Source organism: Macaca nemestrina, chromosome 4 (genome assembly GCF_043159975.1).
Source record: "Macaca nemestrina isolate mMacNem1 chromosome 4, mMacNem.hap1, whole genome shotgun sequence".
Taxonomy (NCBI): Eukaryota; Metazoa; Chordata; class Mammalia; order Primates; family Cercopithecidae; genus Macaca; species Macaca nemestrina.
In genome coordinates, this window is record NC_092128.1 from 157,043,451 (window position 1) to 157,060,242 (window position 16,792).

The 16,792-nt window shown below is 36.1% G+C and overlaps 1 protein-coding gene across 2 annotated transcripts in view; it reads left to right on the top strand.

The window, feature by feature from the left end:
- The window catches only part of LOC105483452 (multidrug resistance-associated protein 1-like), a 93,920-nt gene that overhangs the window by 59,644 nt on the left and 17,484 nt on the right, over positions 1-16,792 (top strand). For both annotated transcript variants that reach the window (XM_011744354.2, XM_011744356.2), the window contains 3 exons: positions 7,223-7,283; positions 7,824-8,043; positions 15,177-15,331. In XM_011744354.2, the coding sequence (XP_011742656.2) occupies positions 7,223-7,283; positions 7,824-8,043; positions 15,177-15,331 (436 nt within the window). The remainder of the gene's footprint in view (positions 1-7,222; positions 7,284-7,823; positions 8,044-15,176; positions 15,332-16,792) is intronic.

A 16,792-nucleotide genomic window follows, 5' to 3' on the forward strand; every position in this document is an offset into this window, starting at 1 on the left:
AAGCACTAAATATTCAAAGGAAAAACTGATACCAGCCACTGCAAAAACATACCAAAATGTAAAGACCATCAACACTATAAAGAAATTGCATCAACTAATGTGTAAAATAATCAACTAGCATCATAATGACAGGATCAAATTCACACATAAAAATATTAACCTTAAATGTAAATGGGTTAAATACCCCAATTAAAAGACACAGACTGGCAAACTGATTAAAGAGTCAAGACCCATTGGGGTGCTGTATTCAGGAGACCCATCTCATGTGCAAAGACACACATAGGCTCAAAATAAAGGGATGAAGGAATATTTACCAAGCAAATGGAAAGCCAAAAAAAAAAAAAAAAAAAAAAAGGAGGGGTTGCCATTCCTAGTCCCTGATAAAACAGACTTTAAACCAACAAATATCAAGATCAAAAAAGACAAACAAGGACATTACATAATGGTAAAGGGAGCAATGCAACAAGAAGAGCTAACTCTCCTAACTATATATGCACCTAATACAGGAGCACCCAGATTCATAAGTCTCAAGTCAAGTTCTTAGAGGCCTACCAAGAGACTTAGACTCCCACACAGTAATAGTGGGAGACTTTAACACCCCACTGTCAATATTAGACAGATCAATGAGACGGAAAATTAACAAGAATATTCAGGACTTTAGCTCAGCCCTGGACCAACTGGACCTATTAGACATCTATAGAACTCTCTACCCCAAATCAACAGAATATACATTCTTCTCAGCACCACATCACACTTCTTCTAAAATTGACCACATAATTGGAAGTAAAACACTCCTAAGCAAATGCAAAAGAATGGAAATCATAACAGTCTCTCAGACCACAATGCAATCAAATTAGAACTCAGGATTAAGAAACTCACTCAAAACAGTAGAACTACATGAAAACCGAATAACCTGCTCCCGAATGACTACTGGGTAAGTAGCGATATTAAGGTAGAAATAAATAAGTTCTTTGAAATCAATGAGAACAAAGACAAAACATACCAGAATCTCTGGGACACAGCTAAAGCAGTGTTTACAGGGAAATTTATAGTGCTAAATGCCAACAGGAGAAAGTGGGAAAGATCTAAAATTGACACCCTAACATCACAATTAAAAGAACTGCAGAAGCAAGAACAAACAAATTCAAAAGCTGGCAGAAGACAAGAAATAAGTAAGATCAGAGCAGAACTGAAGGAGATAGAGACACAAAAAACCCTTTTAAAAAATCAGTGAATCCAGGAGCTAGTTTTTTGAAAACATTAACAAAATAGATAAACCTCTAGCTAGACTAATAAAGAAGAAAAGAGAGAAGAATCAAATAGGTCCAATAAAAAATGATAAAGGTAATACCACGACTGATCCCACTGAAATACAAATTACCATCAGAGAATACTATAAACACCTCTATGCAAATAAACTAGAAAATCTAGAAGAAATGGATAAATTCCTGGACACATACACCCTCCCAAGACAAAACCAGGAAGAAGTCAAATCCCTGAATAGGCCAATAACAAGTTCTGAAATTGAGGCAGTGATTAATAGCCTACCAACCAATAAAAGCCCAGGACCAGACGGATTCACAGCCAAGCTCTACCAGAAGTACAAAGAGGAGTTGGCATCACTCCTTGTGAAACTATTCCAAACAATGGAAAAAGAGGGAATCCTCCCTACCTCATTTTATGAGGCCAGCATCATCTTGATACCAAAGTCTGGCAGAGACACAACAAAAAAGAAAAATTCAGGGCAATATCCCTGATGAACATAATGTGAAAACCCTCAATAAAATACTGGGAAACCAAATCCAGCACCACATCAAAAAGCTTATCCACCATGATCAAGTTGGCTTCATCCCTGGGATGCAAGGCTGGTTCAACATACGCAAATTAATAAACATAATCCATCACATAAAGAGAAACAATGACAAAAACCACATGATTATCTCAATAGATGCAGAAAAGGCCTTCAATAAAATTCAACAGTTCTTCATGCTAAAAACACTCAATAAACTAGGTATTGATGGAACATATCTCAAAATAATAAGAGCTATTTATGACAAACGCACAGCCAATATACTGACTGGGCAAAAGTTGGAAGCATTCCCTTTGAAAACTGGCATAAGACAAGGATGCCCTCTCTCACCACTCCTATTCAACATAGTATTGGAAGTTCTGGCCAGGGCAATCAGGCAACAGAAAGAAATAAAGGGTATCAAATTGCAAGAGAGGAAGTCAAATTGTCTCTGTTTGCAGAAGACGTGATTGTATATTTAGAAAACTCCATCGTCTCAGCCCCAAAACTCCTTAAGCTGATAAGCAACTTCAACGAAGTCTCAGGATACAAAATCAATGTGCACAAATCACAAGCATTCCTATACATCAATAATAGACAAACAGAGAGCCAAATCATGAGTGAACTCCCATTCACAATTGCTACAAAGCAAATAAAATACCTAGGAATACAACTTACAAGGCATGTGAAGGACCTCTTCAAGGAGAACTACAAACCATTGCTCAAGGAAATAAGAGAAGATACAAACAAATGGAAAAATATTCCATGCCCATGGATAGGAAGAATCAGTATCATGAAAATGGCCATACTGTCCAAGTAATTTATAGATTCAATGCTATCCCCATCAAGCTACCATTGACATTTTTCATAGAATTAGAAAAAACTACTTTAAATTTTATATGGAACCAAAAAAGAGCCCATATAGCCAAGACAGTCCTAAGCAAAAAGAACAAAGCTGGAGGCATCACTCTACCTGACTTCATACTACAAGGTCACAGTAACCAAAACAGCATATAAAGACCATGGAACAGAACAGAGTCCTCAGAAATAACACCACATGTCTACAACCATCTGATCTTTTACAAACCTGACAAAAACAAGCAATGGGGAAAGGATTCCCTATTTAAAAAATGGTGTTGGGAAAACTGGCTAGCCGTATGCAGAAAGCTGAAACTGGACCCCTTCCTTACACTTTATACAAAAATTAACTCAAGTTGGATTAAAGACTTAAACATAAGACCTAAAACCATAAATACCCTAGAAGAAAACCTAGGCAACACCATTCAGGACATAGGCGTGGGCAAAGACTTCATGAGTAAAACACCAAAAGCAATGTCAACAAAAGCCAAAATTGACAAATGGAATCTAAGAAGAAGAAAGAATGAAAGAGAGAGAGAGAGGGAGAAAGAAAGAAAGAAAGAAAGAAAGAAAGAAAGAAAGAAAGAAAGAAAGAAAGAAAGAAAGAAAGAAAGAAAGAAAGAAAGGAAGGAAGGAAGGAAGGAAGGAAGGAAGGAAGGAAGGAAGGAAGGAAGGAAGGAAGGAAGGAAGGAAAGGATGGAGGGAGGGAGGGAAGCGGGGAGGGAGGAAAGAATACTTTGGGAAGATCACCTCAGGTCCAATATGTCATATTTTTATCAACACAACCCAGAGTGAAGTTTTTAAAGAATGCACTAAATTTTTCAAATAAGAAATTTCAAACGACTAAATAAATCACATTTTATCTAATGTTTGAGAAGCCTATTATAATTTTTCCAATTAATTGGCTATACTAGTGTATTATTTTCTATTCTCCCTTTCATTTTTTATCTGCTTTACTGTTTGGTAAGATAATATCACATAGAGAGAGTTTTCCTGACTTTTCACTCTAAATTTCTATTCTTTTCGAATTCTCCAATCATTTCCAATTAGTGCAGAATTAAGACAGATTAAGGATTGGGGCCGGGCATGGTGGCTTATGCCTGTAATCCCAACGCTTTGGGAAATCACTTGAGGTCAGGAGCTCGAGACTAGCCTGGCCTACATGGGGAAACCCCGTCTCTACTAAAAATACAAAAATTAGCCAGGTGTGGTGGCGTTTGCCTGTAGTCCCAGCTACTCCAGAGGCTGAAGCAGGAGAATCGCTTGAATCTGGGAGGCAGAGGTTGCAGTTAGCTGAGATTGTGCCACTGCATTCCAGCCTGGGTGACAGAGTGAGACTCTGTCCACACACACACACACACACACACACACACATACACACGAGTGGGATTGGAAGATACAAGCCGGCAGGAACTTTTCAACAAATAGAGGCTGCCTGTAATGGGATCTACTAAAATAGAATATAATAAGTCTTTCTCATGAAAAGGTTCATGGGAAAACTGTCTAGTTGCCTATCAGGAGTATGTTGAAAAGGAGGGGTAGGGGGTTGGACCAAATAATTTCTGAAAAATTTTCTCTCGAAGTTTAAGAATTAGAGTTAGTTTAATGACATTATTTTTCCAGCAGGACTAAAATATTTATTTCAAACTGTTTCCACATTTTTTTCTAAATTTATATTATGCCTATTAATTACTTTCTTAAATCTCTATCACTGTCTTCCCTGAATAAAATAAACTGGAAATTTTATTTTACTACCTAGGCTGCCCCCTTTTGTCTTTCATGCGCAACACTGAATCACTTTTGTCTTCCCATATGTACTCCAAACTTTTTAATTTCGTGCTTAGATCGGAGGCAATGGTTTCAACATGTTGATTTTACATATTTTATACAAAATATGTAAATAGATATTGTGCGAATTTTCCGGAGAATTTCTCAAGGACAGAACAAGACTCATGTTTAAAATTTCTCTACTAGAATTAAATAGTTTCTCTTTTAAAAAATTCAAATAAAACCTGTTATTCACAACAAAGTGCCTAGAACCAAATGCAGGGTTTTTTTGTGTGTGAAAAAATGATGAATAACATTTTCGTTTGAAAATCAATAGTATCCAATAAATTACTGGTTTTTGTTAGTTATATCTAATTAGGAAGGCTTAATTCCCTTTTAACCGTTGGATTTCATAGCATTTTATGTTCAGCTACATTAAGAATTAATTTTTGGCTTGGTACCAATGCTAAATTTGCTTATCCAAACAGAAGCCAGGCCAACAGCTTGAAGGATGAAGACAATAATTAACCCAAATCATACACCAGGAGCTATTCCAATGAAAGTGTCCATTAAATAGTGTGTCTTTCTCTGATGCTGAGGCTGATCCTGCAAAGGACATGCACTGCAACCTCCCACAGAATGTTTCTGAATACTAGTGCCAGAGATAGGATGGAAAGAACTACCAGGCTGCCCAAATAAGGCGTTTCTTATTCTGAAAATTACAGTGGAAACCATGAAGAAACAGGGGTTTATCATAATCTGCTGAGAGGTGTGTACATCAGTTCAGCATTTCTAGAGGTCAGTTTAACAGGAGATGCATCAAATGACTTGTAATTGATCACGTCGCATGTTACTGCGTATGGGAATCTAGTACAAGAGGCAATAAAAGACCTATGAAAAGAATGGTCATTATAGCAATAAAGTAGGAAAAAAACTGCAACCAGTATAAGCACTGACTTTGTTACATAAATCATATCATGGTAAAATGATAAAATATTATGTTATATTATAAAATATAATGGTGTTGTAGAAGAATATGTTTTTTATAAATTGAGTTACAAATGTGTAATTTTCTTTAAAAGTATGAACTGGTTATAGAGCAATATTATCAATATTAATACTGACAATCATTAATAATTATAATATTGAAATATAATATCAATATAAGATAAGAGCAATAGTAATATAAGATATATCTATTATACACATTATATAATATAAGAGCAACATTAAAATATTATCATACCACACACAAATAGAGGCAAGACTACTGAAATATTCACAAGCATGTTAGCACAGATTGTCTCTGAAATGTAGGATTGTAAATCTTTTCTTCTGCTTCTTTTCCTCTTCTCCCTCTATCTTTTATCCTTTTCTTCCTCCTTCTCCTCCTCCTCCCTACTTCTCACTTTTCTTCTTGCTGCTTGTTATTTTCTAAATACTTATCCAATAATATGATTCCAGAAATATTTAGAAGATGAAATTGACAAATACTTGGTGAATAGATGGAAATGTCCTATGATCAAGACAGAGAAAGTGTTGTGGCTCCTTGTAAAGCCAGAGAAAACATTAGGGGAGATAGGAAAATAACTGGCTCAGTTAAGGTTGTGTATGATAGAAACAAGCAAAGTTTGCATGAAATGATAATCACGGAGAATGCAGGGAAAAGAGAGAGAATATAGGTTTGCCTGGGACTAAGGAATTCCCTAGAAGTTGGATAGTCAATGCTAAAACCAGGTAAATCCCAGGTAAAGCAGGATCATTGATTATCCAAGAGAGCAAAGATTATAGAAGGCTAGATTTGGGAATCTAAGTAAAATAAAAACCAAATGTAGTGAGAATGACTGAATTACTGAATTGAAAACTTATAAATAGAAGAGGTTATGATCAGAGATTGAAATACTTACAGTTGGGTTTTCAGAGATGGGTTAGTTCTAAGTAATAAGATTCATGGTTTAAGGTCATGAAAGTTGATGGCAAAAGTGGGGTACACATGCAGGACCTGGAGCTATGAAGATCATGAAGCTGGAAAAGAGATCGAGTTTAATACAGCTTTTCATGTAATCTGTGACATTACCCAGGGTGGTGGCAGAACAAAATGAGAAGAGTAACCCTGATGTTAGTTCATCTTCTGAGATACCAAGAAGTGAGTAGACGCCAGTCTAGGCTAGGATGAGAAGGGATAGAGTATGGTACAGCCAGATGGCATTAATTTAAATGCTCTAAAGACTTGATTCAAGTTTAAGGGATAATTATTTAGAAGAAGCAGTTAAAAATAGACCACATGGGCCGGGCGCGGTGGCTCAAGCCTGTAATCCCAGCACTTTGGGAGGCCGAGACGGGCGGATCATGAGGTCGGGAGATCAAAACCATCCTGGCTAACCCGGTGAAACCCCGTCTCTACTAAAAAATTCAAAAAACTAGCCGGGCGAGGTGGCGGGGAGCCTGTAGTCTCAGCTGCTCGGGAGGCTGAGGCAGGAGAATGGCGTGAACCCGGGAGGCGGAGCTTGCAGTGAACTGAGATCCGGGAACTGCACCCCAGCCTGGGCGACAGAGCGAGACTCTGTCTCAAAAAAAAAAAAAAAAAATAGACCACATGCGCTGGCCCTAAATTATGTGGGTTATGGTAGAATGAACAGTCTCCCTTTGATAAGACCAAAAAGATGCAAAGTTATTATCAGGGAAAACCAAGTTGCTGTTAGGGTAAGGGAGTAGAGAAAGATGCAACAAAATGGTTAAAGATGTATAATTTTTTTACGTTAGTTTCATCTAAAACCTAAAAAGCAAAACATTGTCTTGCTTTATCAGGCCCTCATTGGATCAAGGAAAACAGTTCTCAATGAAAAAAGAAAAGATCCCTGTTGGTGGGGTAAGCACCAGAAGAACTAATGTTATTTGCTATTAACCACCTAAACATAAAAGTTTACCTTGCATTATTGATAAATACTATAGATTTCTCATTTAATTTGAGGATAATTGCTATATAATAGCTTGAGGAAGTTGTATGAAATGGAATTGTTGGTGATTGGTTAGGATTACATGTTATTTAGTTATGTATATTCTTTTTCACTAATGATAGCAACTAACATTAATTGAGCTTTTAAGGGTTCAGTACTGTGCTTGACACTCTACATATACTTATAAAGTGATTACTGTTATTCTAATTAACAGGTGATCCATCTGAGAATTACAGGTGTTAGTGACTTGATCAAGATCACAAAGCTTAGGAAACATCAGAATAGGGTTTAAATCGAGGTGTGACTTTAAAGTACATCTTTGAAATCCTATATCATACTATGTATTTAATTGATGCTAATCAGAAACTATCAGTAAGGGAACTTATTCAGAAATGGCCTGTCATGTTCCTGTATCTCTTGGTAATCTAATTTTATATCAATTTTGCCTTTAGGTGAAGTTCTCCATCATTCTGCAGTACCTCCAAGCCTTTGGCTGGCTCTGGGTGTGGCTGACTATGGTCACTTACTTAGGGCAGAATTTGGTGGGCATTGGACAGAATCTATGGCTTAGTGCATGGGCAAAAGAAGCAAAAAACATGAATAACTTCACAGAATGGAAGCAAATAAGAAGCAATAAACTTAATATCTATGGAATATTGGGATTAATAAAAGGTAAAAGAAAATGTATAGCTGCTTCTCTTTTCTTTTTCTGACCTAATTGATTTAAACACAAACATATGGCACTATGTTATCTCAAATACAATCTGGGCCATAATTTTCAAATATTTGGGGATAACTCAAATGCATATGTTTCCAATTTACCATATTTGAGAGAATAACCCAAAACTTATGGTGTCATCTACCTGGCTCACATTAAATATTATACATAGTTACTTAATCTTGAAAATAACTGTTTAAAAAGGTGCTGTTGTCCTCATTTTACAGCTGAGGAAACTGAGGCTTTTATGTAAAGTCATGAAAGATTCAGAAATGGCCACTCTCTGTATATGTGAAGATTGTGAGTGATGTGAAGATAAACAGGTGTCTGTTAAGGGGTTTAAAGCCTACTGAGCCTAGGTCAGGTGTACAATCAAACTACATGATCAGCATTAAGCACTGTAAAGGTAGTGAAGGAAAATGCTGTGAGAATTCAAAGCAAGGGGAGGCTGTATTGGGTTAACATATTAATGTGATTTCTAAGGAGTACTTGGTAATTGAGGGGAGACTAAAAGGATGAATAGAAGTTTATCAGCTTGAGATCACAGAGAAGGAGAGAGAGTCATAGAGGCAGATAGGAAGGTGTGAGTGAAGACAGGGATATGGAGGTAAGAAGGGATTTGGCAAGAGTGAGGGTGCCAGTTTGAGTGGTCTTCAGGTTATTGGCAGAGAAACATAGGGGAGCTAAAGGTGAGAAGGAAGATTGGAGATATGTCAGAGATGATCACTGGGAAGACAAGTGGAGAATTTTGGAAAATTGATGAAGGAAGTGACATAGTTGGATTTGTATTTCAAAGAATAAATTAGCAGTGATAATAAAAAAATAGGTTTTATTGGAGGGACTAAAGTCAGAGAGACTAGAATGAAGCAGGGGTTGGTAGGAAAAGAATAATCAAGTGTATTTGGGAGTCCAGATGAAAGGTATTCTAGTATAGAAAGATCTCTTATCTGATCCATGACTGTGTCACCCAAAATAACCAATAGGTAAGAAGCAGAAGAGAATTGAATAAATAATGAATGAATGAATGAATGGTCAGAAAGCTACAATTGGATTGGATAAAAGGGATGGATAGGAAAAACATTACAGTGGAAAGACCTAAGAACTGTCCATTTGAGGGTGAGTCAAGAGAGGGCATTCATTAGCCAATCATGCTTTTGAGGTTTAGGTTGGGTAACTGGGAGAGCAATGAGGACAAAAATAAGGAAAACAGGAAATCAGGAAAAAAAATAGGAAACCACTAATTAAACCAGAGCCTTAATTAGTGAAGGAGAGAAATGGTGAGTTCATTGTTGGACACATTTAATGGGAAGTGTCGATGAATGTTTCCATTTTTTTCTCCAATTGGCAGACTAAAAATGCACATCTGTAAGTTTGGAAATTAGGTTTCTTTATCTGTAAAATGAGGGGCTTAAACTAGATGATTTCTACATTTCTGTCAGATTCTAGCATTCTAGAGCTCTTAGTTCTACACAGGCTTGTAATTATTCTGTAGAGATAATCAATGAACCCACAGGAGTACATAAGATCACCATGAATGAGGAGTAAGAGCCATGAGGGTGAATGACAGATTCTTGACAAGTGTCCACATAGAGCCGATTAGTGGACTAACCTCACAGAAACTGAACAGAGATAAGTTCCTGATCAGATGATCAGAGGGAGAGAAGGAGATAGAACAACAGACACCATGATGTGAATGCTTGCTCCATGTCTGGAAACCCAGGCATATTTTCATTGTTGAAGTTGAAACAAATGAAAAGGTTTGACTTTTTCTGACCCATAATAATGGCAATTTCCTATGACTTAAGCTAATGCAGTAGTTTATTTAGCACGCATCCTAATGAGGGAGCTTTTACACTCTTTACTTAAACTTTGTTACTTATAGTCTCAGTTTTACCACTTGTATAGATATTGTTTTCTTGATTACATCAGATATGTGTAGTGCATACTTCAAGAGTGCAACAAATGTTAGCTATTATTTAACAATAGAAAAGAGAAGTAATTATGACAAAGCCCTATGACTGGTAAGTTTTGGAGCTAGATTTGAATCCATGTCCAGCTTACTCCCAAGCCAATGTTCTTAAAAACTAAATTAGCATTTAGATGGACAGTAATGAGATATTCTACAAACACCAGGTTCTATTTCAATAGGTTTGGGAAACTAAGAACTATGTTCCTCCATGAATCTGAAATCTTTTTTCTTTCCTTCATTAAAGGTTTTAAGATAGTCTACAATAAAATGACCCGTTTAATTCTGTTTAACACAATGTTCCTCAAATTTATTTGACCATGATTTTTTTTTCCTTGTGTTGCTCATTAATATCTTGGAGCAACTTGTGTTCCACAGAATATATTTTGAGAAATTCCAAAGTATGAGAATTGCCTTCCAAGAAACAGAAAAGTATGATGTAACAAAAGCAAAAAAAAAAAAAAAAAAAAAAATAGTGTTTGAAGTAAATTCTCAGTCGTTCTAAAATGTTACATGTCTATTAAAAACAAAGAAAATTAAGAAATAATTCCTGATTATAGTCAAGGAAACATCATCAAGAGAGAAATGGAAAAAGAATATAGATTGTAGGTGATTAAACAATTGTTTGGAAAATTCAAAAGTATACTACAACTAAAGGGAAGGTTTTTTTAGAGATAATTTCTTGTGTTTGTATCAAGAGAAACAGGCACCTAGAGAGAGACTGATAGTAATTCAAATAAGAAAATAACAGAGCCATCTATGTGGAAGTTGTTACATCTTCATATTCATATCCATATGGGAAAACAGAGAGAGATGCATGATTTTGGTAATGGAAAAGTCAGATAAAACAAAAACTATGAAACTTAGAGACTTGCTTCTCTTTTCTGCTCTCTTATCTTATTTTCACTGTCTGGCCATAGTACTGTTTGTAACTGTCTCCATTTAAAAATAAGCAGATATTGTGAGACAAATTTATGTTTGTTCTGTCATTTTGTTAACAGCATTCACTGGGAAAAGAGATGTTAATAACGAAAATGAGATATAAGAATTATCTACAGTATGAAAGAACAGGACCTTACAATTTCTTTGCTTTTGAATCAGTGAGAGTCAGATTTATTGACTTGCAGTTTGCAACTCAATGAGGAAGATATAGATGTAGAGGTCTCAAATTACAGCAAAAGAAACCTCCCTATATACATGAATCTCTGTATCTCTGCATGTCACATATACATATGAAGGCTAAATTCACACCAATTCAGTGAAATTATGTTACAGCTTTAGAGTAGATGTAATAACCTTTGAAGAACATTTTAAGTGAGTAAATAGCATTTCTATAACATGTAAAGTATGCAACTTTAGTGTCCATAATATTATTTATGTAAAATCTTCATTTTAATTAACTGTCAGTAAATATAGAAAGATTTTATAACCAAAGCAACAGATTATGAACAGTTTTATCGTAAAGGTTTTTTTCCTGATTGGCTTTTGTTTAGAGTGGTCTGCAGTTGTTAGCATATAAATCTTCTCTGATGTATTGCTTCTTCACATTTTTTACATTTAAAAAATTTTTAATTTTTAAGGCTTATTAAGTGCAACTGCAAATTAACGTTTCCATAAGTAAGGTGAGCCTAGAAATAAAAATGTATAATTTCTGGGGGTTTTTTTTGGCAGAACTCAGCTCTCTTATGGAATCTGATTTAATTGACAGCAGGCTGTATTCACTGACATCATCATAGCTCATTTTTATTTTTTGGAACTTTAAAGCATAAACCGAACTTTCACATGTTAATACTAGAGGCCCACTATGAATAATATAGAAGGCTAGCATTCAAACAAAACTGGAGAACTGAAGCTGAAAATGCTACATCCATATTTTATGACAATAATAAAGATCTTACCTCATTTTTTAAAAAAGAAATTGCCCTGAATAGTTTTTTCCCTGAGTCTCAGCGATTTGCTTCAAATTTCTAGGATACTTGGCACATCTCTAATGTATTGTGTTTTATGTCTCACTATTGGGAACTTCCTTTCTCCGATCCAATGTGTAAAATATAGGCACCTTATTTTCAAAGTGTGATAATTAAGGAGCACACTGCTGTTTCCAGTTTAAGAGGGCTAAGTGGTTCATTTACTTTCCTTATCTCCCTAAATTCCACTGAAAGGACAGTGTATAAATATAAAAGGAAAGGTGTTAGGAGACTTCAGAGTAATACATTTCTACATACGGGAATATACCGATAGAAAATGAAGGGTAGAAGAAAACCTGTAGCCAGGAACAGATACTGGAGAAGTTGGAATAGAAGAGGGAGATGTTCAGTTGAGCCATGGAAAAACACTGAACTTATGTTCACAGGTACAGAGAGAAGAATTGAGTTTCATGGAAGTAATCAATGTAATTCATTAGAACATTGTTCTGATGGCTCATCAGCCTCTTTTAGAAAAACACTGCCACCACCACCAATGTATACAGCCACTGTGATAGAAACAGTCAATGGAAACTAGAAAACTGATGTTTAAAGAGGAAATGAGGATTTCTAGCATGTGTGACATACGTAGAAGAAAGCCTCCTTATTGTGGCTTTTGGAGAAGCCTCAGCCAACGTGCCTTGCATCCCAGTATGAAGGCTTTCAGGGTCGTACCTTCCCACTTAAACAGAACTTGAAGCAAACTCTTCCACTCAGGGGAGAGAAATATTGGGGGAAATTAATGTATGCAACGGCAGAAGAAAGCCACATCAGGTACCTATATTAATTAACCACGTCTTTGTTTCGTAGTTTTAAACTGATAATGTCCATCCAGGGCATACATTTCACTCAAACCAACAGCATCAATAAAAGTCAACAAACACAGCAGTCAGGCTCAGAAGTAAAACAATAATATTTGGAATACAATTAGACTTTCAAAATGTCTAATTACTGCTTTCAGAGATTCAAAATATTGCATCCATAAAGTAAACATAGAATGTGCTAAACTAAGTTCATCCTGAGAACAAGAAAGCTCTTGAAAAATTTAAAGAATTTTAAAAGTTTGTACCAATGTAAGATAAATTGGAAGAAATTATCCCAAATGTACAACGTTATAAACAGAGATGGAAAATGATAGATAATAAAAAATTACAGGTACAGTTCAAGAAGTTTAACATGTATATAGAAAGAGCTTCAGTAAATGGGGGGAAAATACTAAGTACATAATATTTTTAAAACATACTTCCTGTCCGGGCACGGTGGTTCACGCCTGTAATCCCAGCACTTTGGGAGGCCGAGGTGGGTGGATCACGAGGTCAGGAGATCGAGACCATCCGGGCTAACAGGTGAAACCCGGTCTCTACTAAACAAAATACAAAAATTAGCCGGGCGTGGTGACTCAGGCCTGTAGTCCCAGCTACTCGGGAGGCTGAGGCAGGAGAATGGCGGGAACCCGGGAGGTGGAGCTTGCAGTGAGCCGAGATCGCGCCACTGCACTCCAGCCTGGGTGACGGAGCGAGACTCCGTCTCAAAAAAATAAAAGATAAATAATAATAATAATTAAAAAAAAAAAGAAAAACTTCCCACACTGAAGAATAGAAATGCCTGTTCCAGCAACCACTCTAGTTTAGAGCAGGAAGACCGAGAGTCCCAAGGCAGCAGTTTGTGTTGCAGAGGGCAGGTGCTCAATACGAGTAAAGAAACAGTAGGATATTTGATCAGTTCGAGTGTATTCAGAAGAGACTTAGCTATTGAAGTGTTTGAGAAAAAATTAGCCCTAGTTACACAGAAAATTAAGCATACGGAAAAATAGTGACACAAGCTACATGTTTGGTGACCTTCAGGAGCAATATGTGTTCATTGAATATTTGAGAAAAAATGGGTAATCTATTGGAAGGGAAATAGGGAAGTATGGGAGGAATGGAGTAAAATAATAGAAACCACTTAAGACTGAGAAAGCTAATAGCTATTTGAGATATTATTTAAAAATATAAGGAAATATAGCTAAATGAATGAAGGTGGTGAGAAGCAACTAGTTTTGTTTTGTTTTAAACATGATACCTGCAAAGGAACAAGGATCATATTGGCAACACACTTTTATTAGCAGTTTTGTATATTAGAGTGCAATGGAGCAGCTGCGTGTCTGTTAAGACTCAAGAGTAAACCGGCTTAAGTAACATGGAAGTGTATTGACACCCAAAGGTAAAATGCCCAGGCATAGATTTTTAAACACACTTGATCCAGAGGTTCAAATAAAATGTTCCCAACTCTCTTAATTTTGCAGACCTACTTATTTTTTTTCCTGGTTGGTTTTGTTCCTAGGCTTCACATATTAGTGGAAATGTATCTTTCAAAGAACTTTCTTCTGTTTCTATGTGTGCTAATAACTGTTTTTCAGCTTCTTCCACTAAAGCTACAAGTTTACCTGATAAGTAGCTAATGCAAGAACAACTCTCCCATCAACCACATCTTAGGAGCTTAACACACCAAAAGAATTATATCCCTCACTCATTTTATGTGTCCACTGTGGGTCAGGAAAGGAACTCTGCTTATCCTAGGGACTCCAGCTGAGGAAACGAGCCAAGCTCCATTTTAAATGCTGGCGGGCACTGTGCAAAGGGAATAGGACAGACACCAGCAATTAAATGTTCTAACTTGGAAGTGTCGTATACCATTTCTCTTATAATTCGTAGTTCAGAACTATTCATTTGGGTCTATCAACCAAAAGGGGGCCAGAAAGTTCATCTCTACCATGTACCAAGAAGCTGGGAGAATGGAAATATTTGCCTACAAGCACTGGTAACTAACATTGTCCCACAGAACATCCTAAAGGTAATAGGTTGCTAAATTTCTGTGCATTAGATCGACCTTTTATCTTCTGTACGTTTCTGTGTGGAACCTATGACCACAAGTGCGAGTGTTCTGCTGTATCAGCATGGCAAAACATCAGAAATGTGTATATATTTCACATACATCGTATATTATGTTTATATGTGTTTTAGTCTACAGTTACACATTTTAGGTGTAATATTTGGGTTTTCAGTTAAAATAAATATAAATATTTTTTATAATTAATCTTTTTACAGCAATCTTTTGAAAGTTAAAGCACAAATTTCCTCATATTGTTAATATAACTGTGATAACTATGTGTGTTTAGGTCTCTTTGTCTGCTCTGGAGCCTACGTAATCACTAGAGGATCCCTGGCTGCCTCTCGAACCATGTATGTTCAACTGTTGAATAATGTACTGCACCTCCCCATCCAGTTTTTTGAAACAAATTCCACAGGCCAGATCATCAGTCGTTTCACTAAGGTAAGGAAAGACACACCTTATTAAATAGCATACAAAAAAGTGACCCATATTTAGTACCTTATTTTCTCACTTGTACAAAATATTATGTGTTTTATATAGATTTCATTGTTAAATATATTTCTAAGTCTTAGGACATACATGACTGATGTACAACAGAGTCACATTTTGTACATATAATTAAAATAACACTTGAAAAATTACTTAAAGAATCCAAGAAACACATGTGCCTTGAGATCTACCACTCTAATTCTTACACACATCAAGTTTGAGAATCACTGCTTTAGGCTAAGAAGGGAAAGAAAATGTAAGTCGGCCAGGCACGGTGGCTCAAGCCTGTAATCCCAGCACTTTGGGAGGCTGAGACGGGCCGTTCACCTGAGGTTGGAAGTTCAAGACCAGCCTGACCAACATGGAGAAACCCTGTCTCTACTAAAAATACAAAATTAACTGGGAATGGTGGCACATGCCTGTAATCCCAGTCACTCAGGAGGCTGAGGCAGGAGAATCGCTTGAACCCAGGAGGCGGAGGTTGTGGTGAGTCGAGATTGCATGATTGCACTCTAGCCTGGGCAACAAGAGCGAAACTCCATCTCAAAAAAATAATAATAGTGAAAAAATAAAAAAGAAAAGAAAAGAAAAAGAAAATGTAAGTCAATGTGGAGACATCCAGACTTTGAAAACATCCTGCCTTTAAGAAAACATAACATCACTTATGGTGAATGGGGAATTAATTGAGAGTTTCAGAGTGTCTCTGTTTATCTGTAGGAGTTTTCTCATTGTGTCTACCATAAAATGCTTCTAATAGAACTGTCCAATAAAGATAAAATGCAAGCCACGTATGTGATTTTAAATTTCCTGGTAGCCATAATAAAGAAGTAAAATAAAACACAATAGAAATTAATTGTGATAATACATTTTATTTAACACAGTATATCCAAAACATGATTCCCAACTGTAATTAACATAAAATTATTGATTAAACTTTACACTTTTTTGTACAAGGTATTTTAAATCTGGTTTTTATCATGTGCTTATAGCATATCTCAATTTGCAATAGCCACATTCCCAGTGTTCAGTAGTCACATATTGCTAATGGTCCCTACATTAAGATGTGCAGGTCCATAACCTCAAAGTGCATTAACACATTTCTATGTATATGTAAAAACATGGGGGGTGTATGAAGGGAAGTGAAGATAAAACGTAAAAACATAAATGAAAGTACCTAACATCATAAATGTCTAATGGAATGTTAAATCTTGCTTAATCATACCAAGGGACATACTGTTGTTTGAAAAATTATAGAAGAGTTTGATGACCACCATTCTGTTTCTCCCAGAGGACATTTATGACTACAACCCTACTGATTTATTATTATTTTCATGTAGCAAAATTTCAAATGATTGAGTCTTAAGCAGATGAGAGTATGGGCAGGTAAATTCAAAATGGGAAATTCCATGTGAA